Genomic DNA, 17,567 nt, shown 5'->3' with positions numbered 1-17,567 from the left:
ACTAGTAATTATACAAATCAGAGGGCAATCCCGCAGGGCCAGCAGAGAGTTCAAACAGGGTCTTGGTACCCTAGCCGGTGGCTCCATTGGTTGGAGTGTCATCCTGATCACCAAAAGGTTGCGGGATTGGTCCTCTATCCGGGTGCATTTGGGGGCAACGGATCTCTCTCTCTCTCTCTCTCTCTCTCTCTCTCTCTCTCTCTCTCCTTTCCTCTCTAAAATCAAAAAACATATCATTGGGTGAGGATAAAACAAACAAAAAAACCCAACCAGGGCTTTGGTGTCAGACAAAAAGGATGCTGGGTGGAGTCCCTACAGGCGCCAAACACAGCTGTGCACCCCACATGGTCACTCTCCCCCGGGTGACGCAGTGATTCCCAGCAGCCAGGAGTGACCTCCCTCTTCTCCAACGAGTGCCAGGAAGATCGCACAGCCCGGCTGTTCCGCTGATCTGCTTAACTCCATGAGCATCTGTCCTGGGGCCTCAGCCCCATTCCTTGCCAAGCCCTGCGGGCCTTATCTGGCCCAGCCTCTCAGAGGCCAGGGTGGAAGCTGGAACCACACGCAGGACAGGACTTGCTGTTTGGAGGGAGAAGCCCTCAGGGAGCCGGGAGCCAGGAGGTCTGTGCTTCATCCTGAGAAGCAGCCTGTGTGGGGCTTCACAGCATGGGTGCTGGGACCCAACCCCACCCTATTACTGACCGGCTGGGTGGCTTCGGGCAAGTTACCAGACCTTCTGTGCTCAGTCTCCCCATCTGTAGGGGTGGCCCTGATAATGGCCAGGGCTGTTCCAGGACAACTAGGAACAGCCAGGGAAATGGGCCCAGAAGCACCTCAGAACCCTTGGGGCAGCAGCCTCTTTGCCTGAAAAGCTCCCGCTGGCCCTGCAGTGAGCCCCCTGTGCCAGCTGTGGGACACTGTGCCTCCAGAAGGAGGCTGTGCATCCTGTGGCCTGGGGGCCTGGCTCTGCTGTCTGAACCTCCAGAGAGGAAGAGGGGGAAAGAGTCCTCAGCCTCCAGGCCTGGCCAGGAGCTGAGAGCAAGCTCTGACCTACAGAGGGGTTAATCCATCTAAATTAATTAATTCGTCCAGGTTAGAGCTGAGAGGATGCTGTCCCTTTAGATGAGAGACATGGTGTCTACTTTGTCATGGTCTCTGCCACTCCCTATTGCCCCTACCTGACCATCTCCCTCCTACACATCACCTGCCTGGCTCCTATAAGCATTTCAGTTCTGTAGGGAGTTGGCTTAAAGGAGAAGAGAAGACATTAACTACTAGATAAATGTGAAGATTGACTAGAAGCTGGAAGTTATCTCCCAGGTAAATGCAGGTTAAGAGCACATCAGATAACAGGCATCCTGGAGGTTAGCTTAAAAGTCATGAAGAAACCAATGTGGAATTTTGCTCAGAGAGACCAAGAGGGAAGGGTGCGGTAGAGACACCTACTATGTGCCAGTCTCTTCCCCAGCCCTTTTCTCACTAACTCATTGATCTTACCCAGAAGGTAAGATGTACCCCTATGTTACAGATGAGGAAACTGAGGCAAAAGAGGTGACATAAGCTCCCTGAGGTCACCCAGGAAATGAGCAGCAGAATTAGGCTCCAAACCTGGATGATGCCTGGCTCTAAAACGATGCAACCCTCACCATAAGCATTGTCCTTTCAGGTGGCCCGGGAAGGGATTTGACAAAACGGGCTCTATGGGGCCGAGGAGGAGTGCAGACACCTCACTAGGGCCTCGGAGGTTGCCAGGGCCTGGGGAGGGACTGGGGAGCAGGAGCAGGAGAGGAGGAGGCAGCCCTGAGGCTGCAGAGCAACCAGGTGCTACCTGAGGTGGCTGGGAGGGCAAAGGTCATGGTCACACCGTTCTGTGTGGGGTGGGCAGGAGGATGCCTTCTTCTTGGCCTTCTCAGGGAGCAGAAGGTTTATCCTTTAGAATAGGCTGCTGGCTCTTTGGTCCCTTGGTTTCTGAGTTTTCTACCAGGGCCCTGGGGCCTTTGCTAAGAGCCCCTCTCACTACCCTTGTTCCTTCCCCTCTCGGGGTCATGTTTGTGCTACTTCCTCCTCTTGAAAGCTGCTATTTCCTCCTAAGAGAGGCCAGCTCTGGGTTACATCATTTCAGAGCCCGGCAGTCTCCTTATCAATCGCAGAATGTCTGTGTAACTCCCCAGATTCGGGTCTACTTCTTCATTGGCCTGGAAGTTCCATGAGACTAGGACTCCATATGCCCAATTCACAGCTGCATCCGGCCCCTGGGACATTGCCCGACACACCAGGCCGGCCACTAGCAAGTGCCAGAGGGATTGGACAGTAAGGAGCAGGACCCTAACGGACTGCCTTCTTCTCCCTGCAGGTCGTCCCCTTCTCTGGGACCATCCAGGGGGGCCTCCAGGACGGACTTCAGATCACTGTCAACGGGACTGTTCTTCACGCCTGTGGAACCAGGTACCTGGAACAGTTGTTTTCCCCAGCCTTGCCCCTTAGGAAACCATGGCGCCTGTCAGCTCAGGCTGGTTCCCCCAACACTGTCCAAGCTGCCTGTGCCTGGCTCAGGGGACACTGAAGAGTAGGGCCCAGTCCCTGCCAACACTGCATAGTACCCCTGCCCTCTGCCAATAGCATCTGCACACCATTAACATAGATTCCCCATGACACAGGGAGAGCAGGAACTCACAGTCTCGGGCCAGCCCAGGGGCAAATCTTTATGGTCTAGGATTGAACTTCGCACGCAAAGACCCAGAGATGCAAAAATAACGCCTCCTTTACTTCCCAGAACGGCCTTCCTTTACTCCGTGGCCCCTATTTGGCTGATGTGGAAATATTTAAACTTGGCATCAGATGTAATTTGATCTCTTTCTGTTTCAAGTTCATTCCTAGAAAATACTAAGGCAATTCAAAATGCAAACATCTCCTGGGCACTGTCTCCCACCCAAGAGGGGACTTTGGGGCACAGGGAAAACTTTCACATCTTCTCAGAGGCCGAGCGCCCTCCAAGGCTCGCACAGCCCTGGCTGCCCTTGCTGAGGTCCAGGTGGTGTGGAGGTGAGGGGCTCTTGCCTGATTTGGGTGGGGCCCTCCCACCTGGTGGCTGCCTGCTGAGGTCCACGGTGCTCACAGAAGCCCTCTGTACACACAGACTTTTCTTGGAAGCCTCTGTCTCAATCTCAGATGTCTTTTGTCCCCGGTGGTCCTTTTATCACCTTGCACGGGGCCTGGGGACCTTCTGGATCCCTTCACACCATCCCAGGACCGGCCCTACCTCAACTTGGCTTGTAGATTCTAGTGGACTTTCTCCACCATCGCCTTCCCTGCCAGGTGGGCATAGGCACACGCACCCTGTGACATCTCCCTGAGCCCTGAGTGCCTCCAGGAGACACAGAGGAGAGTGAGGCTCCCAGATGCCTCAACCCTGAGCCCTTACCTCTGAACCTCCACCCCCTTCTCTCTCCTTCTCCCGCTGCCTACCTGCTAACCTACTGTGCCCACTTGTTCCCATGGGCGCTTTTGCACACTCTCATCCCTGGGGCAGGAGTTTGCAAGGGACCAGAGAAATGGAGCTGGATGACCACAAAGGGAAAGACACATCCAGAGATATTTCAGAAACGATAGTTTCCATGTAAAGAGGAATCTGGGCTCGGTTTTCTGGTTCCAGAGTCAGTGGGAGCCTCCTTTCCTTTTCGTGTCCCCAGAGGGAGGGCTGGCTGGGCTCTGGGCCAGGGGACTTCCCTGCTGGCTGAGGGCCCACAGAGGGAGCTGGTATTGAGGAGGCACCCAGAGCTCGGCCTCCTCCACAGGGACACCAAATGGGCTCTGCAGGAATTGAATAGAATGTCTATTAGGGCCACCTCTGGGCTTGGTACAGTGCCTGGCCCTGTGGGGGAAACAGAAAACATGAAAGCAGGGCCCTTCCCTGAGTGTTGTGCATTAGCTGGGGACACCAGAGTGACCCCAAGAAGCAGTCTGTGAACCATGCTCATGCCCTGGTCGGGGAAGGCTGGAGGAGACAGTGACGCCTTGGTGGAGGACTTTGGATTGGGGGCTGGTTTCAGGCCATGAGTCTGGGGAAAGGCAGAGCAAACGTTTATTGTGGCCCTTTTGTGAGCCCTGCTCCTTGGACTGTCCCTCACCTTAGAACAGGGTGGGGAACCTTTTCTCTGCCGAGGGCCCTTTGATATTTATAACATCATCTGAGGGCCACACAAAATTATCAACTTAAAATTTAGCTACCTTTATTCGGTCAAACATTTAAGTAACTCACCCCTAATGCCCTGGCAGGGCCAGGCAAATGATTTCACTGGCCTTATATGGCCCACGGGCCAGACGTTCCTCACCCCTGCCTTAGAGCCATAGTTATACCCAAAGGAAGCTTTGAAGGTGAGGGCTTCCTTCCAAGGAGAGAGACAGGAATGAAAATGTACTTGCTTGGGGACTTCCTAAACACCACCTCATTAATCATCCCCAAAGGAAGGGAGTCACCCCCTCCCTCAGTGTGGAGATTCCAGGGTAGCATTTGGGGTTCAGGGTCACCCCAAATGACAAACGGTACCAGCTGGGTCAGGGTCCAGGCCTATGGACTTTAGGGCACCACTCCACACCTCATGTGTGGGACACACACCAACTTCCGATGAGGGACAGACACACATCCCGGAAGTTCTCCTGCCTGGAGAACCAATATTCATTCCATGCCTCCCCTGCTAGACACCGTCTTTGTAGGTAAACCCCATCAATGTCACATCTTCTCTCCATTTGTTCTCTCTCTTCCCAACTGAGCAGCCGTGGGCTGGCCTCTAACCAGTGCCCACCGGGCATGAGAGGCTCTTGCTTCTGGGCATGTTCCTGGATTTGCATCTTCATGCAAATGTGCAGTCAGTTTCCAAGACCCAGGCTTCCTGAGTCCACATTGTTCTTTACCCAGTTCCTGCTTATTTCTGGAAAGTCACGCTGGAAAGGGCAAAATGCATTAATTACTGTGTCGGGGCGTGGGGCTCCCTTCTCCGCGTCCAGCAGGCGTCCAGCACATGGAGAGAGAGCGCGAACCGGTTCTTTCAAGTAGAGGCACTTTGGGATTGAGAAATGAAAGACAGACGCAGAAATAGAAAGGAAAGCTGGGTCTGGGCGGGCTTCTGTCCTCTTCTGGCGGAGAGGCAGAGAGGCCCAATGCCAAAGCAGCGTGTTTACTTTATAGTCCAAATTCCCCCAAATATCAGGAGGTTTCACCAAAACTCAAGTGAAGGGAGGTATTCCTGGTACTTGACTGGATTTACATAATAAAAACCCATTCCCCGAACCTAGGCTTTAAAGAGTTGAGCTGAAGGCATTCTCACCTTTTGGCTGGAAATGCCCCCAAGGTAGGGCTATGCCCACGCCTTGAGTTCAGTCAATGTGACTTGAAAGAGAGCCATGGCGCCTTCCCTGGCAGGGGGCCTCCCACATCTCCCCCGTTTTCATTTTTCAAAAGCAGTCTGTGGACATCTAGTTGGAGCCTTCGGACTTGAGATTGCAGGGGCTTGCTGATGACTGAAAAAAAGCAGGATAAGATTAGTAGCACACAAAGGAATCCAATTAGGTACCAGGCGATGTCTCCAGACATTTTCCATGGATTAAATTCTTTTAAATTATCCAGCAATTCTTTTGCCAGCTTTGCCGGAGATATAATTTCATACAGTAATGGCATTGGACAGCATAATGGGTGTCCAATCTGGTGATGTTCCCATTTCCGATTACTAATGCACATGGGGGCTGGACACAGGCTCTTAAGCCATAGCAAGGGCTCGATGAACATGCTCCTTTAGTATTGTTATGGGTTCAATCAGCGAGATAGACCACCGACTCAGAATTTAAATTTAGGAGCCTTTATTAAGCTGGCCAGCTGACTACAGTGCGTCCCTTCAGTAAGGGGCTTCGCAGCCTGCAGTGCCGACCGAGGGTACAGCAAAGCCTTTTATCTGCAACACTACAAAGCATTTCCTGGCACTGGCAGGGTTCACACAAACTTTACAAGTACGGAGTCACGCCTGGCTGGGTTACATTGTTTTCTGAGACAATCTAGCAATTTTTCTCTGTCACGATCTTGGACCCTAATACAATCAGTAACCCTTCCATGCCGCAGTCCCTCCCCCTAGCACATTATTAGTTAAGAAAGAGCCAGTAAAATTAAGAAAATTAAGGGCGGCGGCTAAACGCCACAGATCTTTCTGTAAATTTTCTGTTTTCGTGGCCAGGGCGTTACCAACAAACTCTCCTGGCATGGGAAGAAGGAATTATATGTTTGTTGGAGGCGGATCTGGAACATATCTCCATTAAGTTTCTGTTGCCAGCCATACTTACCTGGCAGCTGACAAGTGCCATCGTCGCAACAAAAAGTGTGGAAGGGGTTACCTGGACCCCCTGTTCTTTCACCACTAGCTGGGCATCTGCGGTCAGCTTCTTCCGTTGACCCCATGTGGGGACACTAGCTTCTCGGGTGGCCTTGGTCACCTGCTTCCCGAGCTCCTTCTTCTTCGGGGTTGGTGGCTGAACTGGCCTCATCACGGGGGGTGTGATTTTAGCTTCTTGAACGGCGGGATGAGCTGTTCTCCCAGGTCCATGGTCGTGACGCACTGCTCGCTCTGGCACCCGGATGGGGTTAGAAGTGCCTTCTGGAAAAACACAAACATGGCCTCTCCCCCACATCATCACTGGATCTGGCCCTCTCCACTGCCCTGTTTGTAAATCCTTCCATCGTGCCACACCGACCGGCAGATGCCACGGCAGCAGGAGCTTGAAGCCTCTCCGCTGCTGTGCGACCCTCTTCGTCACAATTCAAAAAATTTAAAGTGTAAAGGGCACGATGTAACTGATTCTGTGGAGTAGGATAATACCCCTCTCTCCCTTTTTGTTTTTGTAATTGAGTCTTTAAGGTTCGATTAGCTCTTTCTACAATTGCCTGTCCCTGGGGATTATAGGGAATTCCTGTTTTATGCATAATTTGGTATTGCTTACAAAACTGCTGAAAGGAGGAGCTAGTAGAGGCAGGTCCATTATCTGTTTTTATCTCTAGGGGCCGTCCCATGACTGGAAAAGCCGCTAGGCAGTGGTTAATTACATGCTTTGCACTTTCCCCTGTTCGAGGAGTAGCAAAAATGAAGCATGAGTAGGTGTCTATTAGAGACATGGACCCACCGAAATCTGCCAAATTCAGGCACATGAGTGACATCCATTTGCCAGATTTGATTGGGTTTAAGTCAGGGGTGGGCAAACTTTTTGACTCGAGGGCCACAATGGGTTCTTAAACTGGACCGGAGGGCCGGAACAAAACCATGGATGGAGTGTTTGTGTGAACTAATATAAATTCAAAGTAAACATCATTACATAAAAGGGCACGGTCTTTTTTTTTTTTTTTTTTTTAGTTTTATTCATTTCAAACGGGCCGGATCCGGCCCGCGGGCCGTAGTTTGCCCACGGCTGGTTTAAGTCCTCGGGGATTTACCCCTAATGCTGGCACAGGGAGGTGGACAGCCCACTGCGGGCGTTGCTTAACAATTTGGCAGGGAGCCTCCCACAAAACACACTAAGGGCCAACTAGGTAAACACAAAGGAAGGCAGCACAGTGGGATGGGTGCCACCTGCCACAGGTTGTACGCAAGTTCCCAGACACACATGGAAGTCAGAGGCCCCGGGCCCTCCTGCTCCTACCATTGGGAATAAACCAGAACGCTGTCTGATTTCCGTCCGCCTAGGTTTGCTGTGAACTTTCAGACGGGCTTCAGTGACAATGACATTGCCTTCCACTTCAACCCTCGGTTTGAAGAGGGCGGGTATGTGGTCTGTAACACCAAGCAGAAAGGACGCTGGGGGCCGGAGGAGAGGAAGATGAATATGCCCTTCCAGATGGGAATTCCTTTTGAGATCCGCTTCCTGGTGCAGAGCTCTGGATTCCAGGTGAGCAGGATTCTCCTCCGTCCCTCCCGCTGTCTGACACCTGCCCTATCAGGCCTGGAGAAAAGCTTTTATTTATTTTCATTGTTTTGGTTAATCCTCACTTGAGGATATTTTTCCATTGATTTTTTAGAGAGACTGGAGGGAGGGGGAGAGACACAGAGAGAGAAACATCCATGTGAGAGAGACACATCAATTGGTTGGCTCCCACATGCACCCAGAGCAGGGCCGGAGGTTGAGCCTGAAACCAAGGTACGTGCCCTTGACCGGAATTGAACCTGGGACCCTTCAGTCCGCAGGCTGACGCTCTACCCACTGAGCCAAACTGACGAGAGAGAGAAAAGCTTTTAAATAATTACCCAGGCAATGCCATTATTTACAGAAAACAGGACCTTATACACCTACACCTGCACCTACAGAGCACCTGTTGCTTCTGTTACCAGGAAATAAGAGCTGGGTAAGTCCCTACCTGCTCTTTGGCCTCGGGTCCCAGGTGACTTCCATCCTCTGCTGCAGCCTTGTCTGCTCCAGGTCCTTGACAGCATTTGTTTCGGTGATGCTGTGGCAGCCCTTCTGCAGGCCCAGGGGCGGCTCAGGGCTGCATGGTGTGGTCATTGCTCCTGCAGGCAGAGCAGTGCTGCTGGGCCGGGGGAGAGGGATGGCTGTGTCTGTGCTTCTCTGTGTGAACGGGATGCTCCCAGGCCTCAGTGTGCACCCTGAGGTGCCCTCTCCTCTGCTCCCATGAGCACTTTATGGGCATTTAAATGCACATATTGAAATGGCATCCCAGGTGAGCTGAGAAAGACAAACCTAGAGCAATAAACAAGCAAGAACTCAGAAGCCATAACTAGAGCCAAGTGGTGGCCTGGTTTGGCTGCACTTTGGATCACATGTGTGTTCCTGTACCTGGAGCAGCTCTGAAGGCTGGGTCCCACCTACAGGGGATGGAGGTGAAAACCAGACAGGCCTTAATTTCTAGAAGCCCGGGTCTTAGTGCTCAGGTGTTCTCCCCGCCCTGGTCTGGGTCCCCTCTCCTGGACTATGCGCTCCTGTTGACAGGTGACGGTGAATGGAAACTTCTATACGAACTACATACACCGCGTGCCCTTCCACCGCGTGGACAACATCTCTGTCACCGGCACCGTGGGGCTGACACACATCAGCTTCCAGGTCAGATTGTCCAAATGGCACTTGTCCCAGGGGCTGGGTGCAGGGGCCAATCTACTCTGCCTAGGCCCTTAGGGTGGAGCCAAAGGTTCCAGCCAATTTCTCACCCAGATGGCTCTGGGGACATACCTCCTGCTACCTCTGTCCCGTGTCACTGTCTCTGTCCAGAGCACCTGCTTCAGCCTGACTCCCTCCCCTCTTATCTGTCACTCTGTACTCCCACCTGGTTAGGAGGCCATGTGGTTCCCCAAAGAACCAGCTTGGGAGTCATACTGAATCTAGCTCAGATCCCAGCTCTGCATTGTCATCAGCTGTGGGATCTCACACAGTGAGTCTGCCTCTCCCAGCCTCAGTTTCCTCATCTGTGCAAGGGGCATATTCACAGCCTCCCCAGGAGGTATGTGTGGGCTCAATGAGGCGATACGTGTCAGAGGTCACGAAATGGCCCCCATGGGCCCACACCAGGGTCTATTGGACCCTCTCTGTGTTTTCCAAGTTTTGAATGTATTGCCAACATCTACAAGGTCAGGAGCAGGTTTGCATTGTGGAGCTGATGCTGGTGATGGCTGCACAACAGTGTGAAGGCACTGAATGAGCCCTCGGCTGTGCACTCTAAAATGGTGAAGGTGGTAAATTTTATTTGCATTTTATCAAACAAATTTTCCAGGTCAGGTGATAATCACATGGAAACCTGAATGTCTGGCTTTTTGTGAAAACTGGGAAGATTGGTGTATGCCTGGCCCACATTCCCACAGGGCCCCAGGCGCCTGGATTGGAGATGTAATTTCCACTTTCAGTATTTGAGTGTGCTCCTGAGATGGGAAAGGCACACAGTAGGCCCACAGCAAATATGAGCTTCTCTCTTTTTGGTCCTCATCTCTCATATTCCCTCCCTACCCAAGTCTCTTGCCTACCCTGTCCCCACCTGCCTGGCTTCCTCCCTCTAGTCCTGGCCCCTGCCTTTCCACTCTCCCCTGGCTTCTTAAAACTTCTCTTCACCCCATGGCCCCTTTTGTTTTAACAGAACACCCGAGCAGTCCCTGTCCAGCCTGCTTTCTCCGTGATGCAATTCTCCCAGCCTGCCCGTTTCGCACCCAAGCCCAAGGGGCGCAAACCAAAAGTGAGTTAACCGTGGAGACCCTGAGAGGCTGAGCAGGAAGGACAGGGGTCTGAGAGAGAAGAGGAGGCAGCGGGGCCTACAGGCCCCCGCATGCCCACCCAAGGTTCCCTAACTCCATCTACCAGGCACCTAGGCCCCGGACCTGGGAGGCGTCCTTGGTCCTTCCCTCCCTCCCTAATGTCCCTCCAGTGCACCAAGGCCTCTCTCCTTCCTAAAGCCACTGCCTTGGTTCAGGCCACCTGACCCCTCATCCCTCACCCCCTCACACGGACCCACTGCCACAGTGACCTTCCCATAAGCAAATGTGATCTCATCCTCTCCCTCCTTAAAAACCCTAAAGGCCCCGGGCTCAGTAGAGCTCCAGTCCCGCAGCTGGAGGAACAGAATCCTCCGCAGTCTTGCCCAGCCCACCTGCCGGCCTCCCTCCTCACCCACCAAGACCCTCCATCAGCCTCCACTGCTCACTCCAGGTTCCTTCCGGCCACCATGCTTTGGCGTCTGCTGTCCTGGGGCTGAAAGGACCCTTTGCCACCTCACCCAGCCCTTCAATGCTCTGCTTCAATGTGGCTCCCTGCCTGGCAGGTTGCTGGATGCCCCAGCCCCTGATGGACTTTTAACAGCTCTGTGCACGCCAGGCACCATGTCCTGTTGTAACTGTATTTACATGTCTGTCTCCGTCACTCCACCTGTCCTTGCCGGAGGCCATGAACTTGGGATTGTGACTTGTCCCTCTGTGTATCCCCAGCACTTTGCACAGTGCCTGGAGTGCAGTAGGGACTGGGTCAATGAATGAGGGATGTGGTTTGCACAGTCAGGAGAAGGGGAGACCAGTCAGGGCAAGAAGACCAGTCTGCTGGGCGGGGAGGGGCCTCGGGCAGGAAAAGGAGCAGGGCCTGGCCCTTCCTTGGCCACTTGAGCAGTGGGGGCAAGGCCAAGGGCGTCTCCCTACCCAGCTTCCTGTGGCCCATCATGGTGCATGGTGGGCCCCTGCCACCTGCCACACTGACTTTAGGATGGAGGAGCTCCAGGGAGCCTTTGCAGGGCAGCCTGACTTTGGCCCTGGCCTTGGGAGGACGGGGTATGCTGATACAACCAAACACAATGGGTACCATTTTGTATTTGATCGCTTGCTACCTGGACAGGCTTGGGCAAAGTGCTTAACCTCTCTGAGCCTGTTCTCTCACTGAGCAAAACTGAAGCTAAGGATGCCTCCCTCATAAAGTACTGAGGCCAGAGCTTGGCACCCAGTAGGCCTCACTAAATACTAGTTTTCACCCTCCTGGTGAAATAGGACATGGCAAGTAATGGTTTTGCCTCTGGGAGCTGAGGTGAGCTGTATGTTCTATGTCAGACTCATCCTTCTCGCTCTCTAGAGGAGCCGGCGGGATGTGCCCTCTCCTCCACCCGCCCCCTCCCTGTTCTTAACCATAGTTACCTGGGATGGTGGGTGAGCATCTGGGCACCACGGGCTCAGGGAGGCTTGCTTGGGAGCAGGAAGGAAGGAAGCGTGAGTCTGGGAGGCATTTCTTACCACCGTTTCAGCTGTCATCTCCCCGTCAAGGCACCAATATTAACCAGCATTTTTATTTTTCGTCCCCTTCAGCCTCCAAGTTACTGGCAGGCCACCGCAGCTCCCATTGTAAGTCTCTTGCTCTCTCTTTGGAAGCTCTTCATTCTGGTTCTTCCTGTGGGTTAAAGGGAGGAGGCAGGGCCAGGCATCAGGCCTCTGCCACAGGGCGACTGGCACAGCTGAGGCCAGAACCCTGGGCACCCTCCTGACCCTGGTTGGAGGGAAGTGTTTGGGGGAGTAGGGGTGGTTGGCTGGGCTGATGAATTGGGAAACAAGCTGAATTGTCCAAGCCCCTGCCATTCTGTGGACACAACTGCCCACAATTATTTCCTCCTTCAAAGTGAAACTATGCTAGAGAAATTCCCCTGAGAAGGAAGATGGGCCAAAGGCCACAAATGAAGCCACATTCCTCTCCAGAAGGAACTTCTGCCCCTACCTCACCCCCTTAAGAGGAGAAACACCTCTACCCTGCAATGTTCAGAGTCTGGTCTGGGCTACTGAGAGGGTTCCCCACTGGCAGCTGCTGGGAGGGTGTGTGTTAAGTGGTGCCCTCTGGTGGCAGATGGCAGTCTTCACGCTGGTGAGAGCAGGTTAAAAACCCCATTTCTTTCTTCCAGACGCAAACAGTCATCCACACAGTGCAGAGCACCCCTGGACAGATGTTCCCTGTAAGTCTGCCAGCTCCAGTCAATGCACAGCCCCACTCCCTCCTGCTGGTACAAGTCAGCCGGGAGCCCTGGAGTTCGTGGAGCTGCCTGTGCAGGGGCTGAGGGCAGGTGGCCGTTTTGGGGTCTGGGACGATGGCAGGACGTTGCACCAAGGCTGACAGGAGAGGGCAGGCGAATGGGAGAATCCAGGGGTGGAAGCCTCACACTGGAGCATCCCCTCTAGAGTGTGTGGGGGCCTGGGAGTGGGCACAATCCCACATAGAATTCCTGGTCTCTTTTCAACAGAATCCTGCAATTCCCCCGACGGCTTACCCCAGCCCCAGCTACGTAAGTGATTTCTCAGGGAGGGCGCGGTTCCGTTTGTGCAGGGCTGCGGGGGAGGTGAGGGGCAGCTCACAAAGTGAAAAGCAGCCCTTCGGTGAGCTGACGTTCTTCAAACATCCCGGGAAATTAGAAGAAGGTTGAAAGGAGCTTTCACCTTCAAAAGGGCCCCTTCTTCACAAGCATATTATATGGCCTTTTCTTCTCAGCCCAAGTATCCTTTTGTGTCCAGCAAAGTTCTTTTCGCGGCAGTTTATTTATTTACTTAATTTTAATCCTCACCCGAGGATATTTTTCCACTGATTTTTAGAGAGTGGAAGAGAGAGGGAAAGACAGAGAGAAGTATCGATATGAGAGAAACATCGATTGGTTGCCTCCTGCACGTGCCCTGACCAGGGCCCAAGCTGGGGAGGAGCCTGCAACCAAGGTACATGCCCTTGACCGGAATCAAACCTGGGACCCTTCAGTCCGCAGGCCGATGCTCTATCCACTGAGCCAAACCGGCTAGGACTTTCCGTGGCCGTTTAAGCTCATAAATTTGAGGAACACTGGAAAGTTTTCTTTATTTGCTAACCAAGTAAAGCTATCACAATTCTTTTTGTTGTTGTTGTTAAATTTATTTATTTTTAAAAATATATTTTTATTGATTTCAGAGGGAGGAAGGGAGAGGGAGAGAGAGTTAGAAACATCCATGGTGAGAGAGAATCATTGATCAGCTGCCTCCTGCACGCCCTCTATTGGGGATGGAGCCTGCAACCCGGGCATATGCCCTTGACCGGAATCAGACCTGGGACCCTTCAGTCCGCAGGCCGAGGCTCTATCCACTGACCCAAACCAGCTAGGGCTATTGCAATTCTTTCTTGAAAATATATGATGCACAGACACAGTTGTCAAACTCGGGTGACAGTCCAAATTCATGGACATTGGCAGAGAGCTCCCCTGACAGCGGTCGCCTCCCTGGCTGCTGCTGGCTGACCTGCCCCTCTCCTCCCGACAGCCAATACCATTCTTCACCAGCATCCCTGGGGGGCTGTACCCCTCCAAGAGCATCACCATTACAGGCATCGTCCTGCCCTACGCTCAGAGGTAAGCCTGGGCTCTCAGGGCGGAGAGGTACCCCAAGGTCACTCTGGCCCTCCCCACCCCCCACCCCCACCTCTGGGCAGGCTGGGAGGGGCCGGGGCCCAGCGCTCGGTGGGCAGAGATCCATGTCAGCTGCCCACCCCCAGGTTCCACATCAACCTGCGCTCCGGGAATGACATCGCCTTCCACCTGAACCCCCGTTTCGATGAGAACGCCGTGGTCCGCAATACGCAGACCAATAACTCTTGGGGGCCTGAGGAGCGCGGCCTGAATCGGAGTATGCCCTTCGTCCGAGGCCAGAGCTTCTTGGTAAGGTGCCCAGCCTGGAGCTCCAGGGGGCTCCGAAGGGGCAAATGAAGGAGGGGGTGGCGATGGAGGGTGTCTGGGGGCCCCTTGAACAAGAGGGCCTCTTGGGTGAGGGTTGGGCCCCACAAATGGTTGTTATTATGGTTTTACTATTGCCGCCCCATGTAAGATAGGGGGCAGAATCTGCTGTTGACAGAGGGAAAGACTCTCACGCGTAGATTCTTTGCCTGGGGTCACACAGCCAATAAGTGCCAGACGGAACCCAAGAGTGAGGTCATTCATTTATTCACTCACTCACTCACTCAGTCATTCAACAATTATTTGTCAGCTCTGTCATCCAGGCCCACTTGGGGCAGGAAGGAGCCCGGGTGTTGGAGGGTAGCAGTGAAGCAGACAGACCAGGTCCTGCCTGAAAGTTTGCAGGTTTGGTGGGGGAGGGTCACTGCAGATCACAGCAGGTGCTGTGCCCAAGCAGCAGAGAATAAAGGGGTCCAGTGAGGCCTGGCCAGGGACCCCGCTGCCGTAGACGGGGACAGCTCTCAGAGGCCACCGTGCACTGGAGACCTCAGTGACAGAAGGAGTTCACCCCACAAAGATCTGAGGTGCCCAGCAGGCTGCAGGGGGAGCAGTGTTATCGCCAAAGGGAGAGTCCTGGGCGTGGCCTGTCCAGGAACCGAGAGGGTGGGGAGGCCTGAGGCCAGGGTCACAGAGCAGGCGTTCTCAGCCCCGGTTACACATCACCAGGAGAGCTTTAAAAGGGAAAATCAATGCCCGGCCCTGCCCAGGCCAGCGAGAGGGTGAGCCTGGGCATCCGTATTTTTAAACAGGCCCAACACTCCTCACCCGGGGTTGAAAATGACCGATGTAGGGCCTTGAGGGCCATGGGAGGAGCTTGGGTTTCAGTACAGTGCGTCGGTGTGTTTGGAGCAGGAGAGCAATTTACTTTGGCGTATAGGCAGCGGTGTGACTTTTGAGCAAGTGACTCCAGGGCTCTGGGCCTCAGTTTCCTTATCTCAGAAATGGGGCTAATGGCAATATTGATCTCGTAGAGAAGTGAGTGAAATGACATTGTGTGAAGGGTGCTGCGAGTGTTAGGCATGGTGATGGGGAAGAGGACACCTTACAGGGTGCTCTGGCTGCCTTGTGAGAGCATGTTAGGAGGTGGCTCCTGCAGAAGTGTAGGCGGGGAGCACTCCGGTGTGCCGGGTACTGGGAACATGGGGGGCACAAGCCTGAATTCCTGCCCCTAGGGCAGCGGTTCTCAACCTGTGGGTCGCGACCCCTTTGGGGGTCGAACGACCCTTTCACAGGGGTCGCCTAAGACCATCGGAAAACACATATATAATTACATATTGTTTTTGTGATTAATCACGATGCTTTAATGATGTTCAATTTGTAACAGTGAAAATACATCCTGCATATCAGATATTTACATTACGATTCATAACAGTAGCAAAATTACAGTTATGAAGTAGCAACGAAAATAATTTTATGGTTGGGGGTCACCACAACATGAGGAACTGTATTCAAGGGTCGCGGCATTAGGAAGGTTGAGAACCACTGGCCTAGAGGCTGAGGGCCCAGTTGGAGAGTGAGGACGGGAGAGGGAGACATGACCTGAGGGGGCACCTGACTTGACTAGGAAGGGGTCGGGAGGTCGCCAAAGGCAGGGAAGGCTTGCCAGAAGGGGTGAGTCCCGAAGGGGGCTTAGCAGCTATCCATGTGGGCAAGGTGTGCGGACTGCAGAGCCTGGGGGAAGGGCACTCCCTGCCCGGGGAACAGAATATGGAGAAGGACAGGGAGAAGGACATGCTGATGAAGAGCGAATCCTTCAGGGTGACGGCAGTGCGGGCCTGGGGCGGGCTCAATGAATGCTTGAGCGAGGCAGGAAGGAGGTGGTGGACACCAGCCTGCATTCAGGTGTGAGGACTTTCCAAGTGCAGCGCAAATGACACGGCCCGTCTGTCCAGGTGTGGATCATGTGTGAAGGTCACTGCCTCAAGGTGTCTGTGGACGGTCAGCACCTGTTCGACTACTACCACCGCCTGACGAACCTGCCTGCCATCAACAACCTGGAGGTGGGAGGCGATGTCCAGCTGACCCTGGTGCAGCCATAGGCGGGATTCCCGCCCTGGGACCTCGGGCTGGAGCACACTGCTGTCTGCATCTGTTCTTCGCCTCTGCCTTCCCTGTCCCTGCCGCAGCCCCCGCCCTCCCGGCCCTTCCTGGATCTGGGGCTTTTTCTGGAGAAACCAGGCCCTTGTCTGCCCTGCTTCTGGCTGCAGCCATCCTGGAGAGGAGAAGGCCGCTGGCTGGGCATAGCTCCCTCTGTCTGGGCAGCACCTGGGGCTCCAGCTGCCCAAATCCTACCATCTGAGGAGAGGGGGGTGGGGGGTCAGTGCAGGCTGAAGCCCATGTTCAGTCCCCTCAGCAGAAAGGGAGCATCCTGGGCCTTCCCAACTCCCACCCGGGCCCACCCCTCATGTACCTCTTGACCCCATCCCCACCCTCCATTCAAGTCCACCTCAGGCTCCAGCCACCAGCTGGTCACTCCCCTGGGAGGCGGTCTCCTCAGCCCCTCCTCTTTCTCCAACCTTTACCCTTTCCTTGCACCCTGTACCAACCCTTCCCCTGGCTGACACCTGCCAGCACCTTTTCCAGCTGGACACCCCCCTTTCCCAGTGCCCTTCAAATAAAGAGAAAAGAAAACTCGAGGTGGGCACATATGCACAGCGTGATTGTGGTTTATTCAATGTGTTTGGAGACATGTTGGTGTCTGGGATCAGGGTGGTTCTGGCCAAGGAGAGAGCATGACTCACTTGGATGAGGGTGGGGGACCTGATTCATTTCTGCTCTCAGTGGGTCCCCCCAAATCCCACAAGGCTTAGGAGAAAGCAGCTGACCTAGTGCGTGTCCCACAGGAAGCTCCTGGAAACGTGATATATACACGTGTGGTGAATGCTACTTACTTTCTCCACGTTTAGAAGCAGCATCACTCTGCACAGGAGCATGTTAGAGGCTCTGAACGTCTTATCGTAAAGCAGCATGTCAGCCTTTGTTTACTGAGCAACCAGACCCGGCTGCACAGTCAGGTCTCTGACAGCCCCTCCAGCTCTGGCCTCCACCACCTCTAGGATTCCCTAGACGTTCATGACTGTGCTGAGCCTGACTCCCCTGGTCCTGGCTCCCTGGCCCAGGCCCCTGACCTGCATCCCTGGCCTGCACCCCGGCTGCCATACCTTCAGCTGGAAGAAATAGTCCTCGACCTGCTCCTCACTCAGGCTCAGCCTGGCAGCCACCAGCTGCTTCAGTGTGTGGGCCACATCGCGGGCCATGTGCACGTCCCCACAGACATAGAGGTGGCCTTGCTCCTGGTGGAGCACGTGGAGCACCTGGTCGGCCAGCTGCTGCTGAA

The 17,567-nt window shown here is 54.0% G+C and overlaps 1 protein-coding gene across 1 annotated transcript; it reads left to right on the top strand.

The window, feature by feature from the left end:
• Window positions 1–2,353: 2,353 nt before the first annotated feature.
• Window positions 2,354–16,878, top strand: LOC102422272 (galectin-9-like; the record flags this gene model as incomplete). Its single annotated transcript, XM_006107755.3, has 10 exons — window positions 2,354–2,445; window positions 7,719–7,920; window positions 8,977–9,087; window positions 10,109–10,204; window positions 11,808–11,843; window positions 12,392–12,442; window positions 12,728–12,769; window positions 13,761–13,849; window positions 13,993–14,155; window positions 16,123–16,878. Coding segments are annotated over 10 exons (1,029 nt in total), but the record flags the coding sequence as incomplete, so codon positions are not given.
• Window positions 16,879–17,567: the final 689 nt, after the last annotated feature.

The sequence above is a fragment of the Myotis lucifugus genome, unplaced genomic scaffold, assembly GCF_000147115.1.
Source record: "Myotis lucifugus unplaced genomic scaffold, Myoluc2.0 scaffold_1405, whole genome shotgun sequence".
Taxonomy (NCBI): Eukaryota; Metazoa; Chordata; class Mammalia; order Chiroptera; family Vespertilionidae; genus Myotis; species Myotis lucifugus.
The sequence above is the reverse complement of the archived record's forward strand: the minus strand, read 5'-3'. Positions and strand labels throughout refer to the sequence as shown.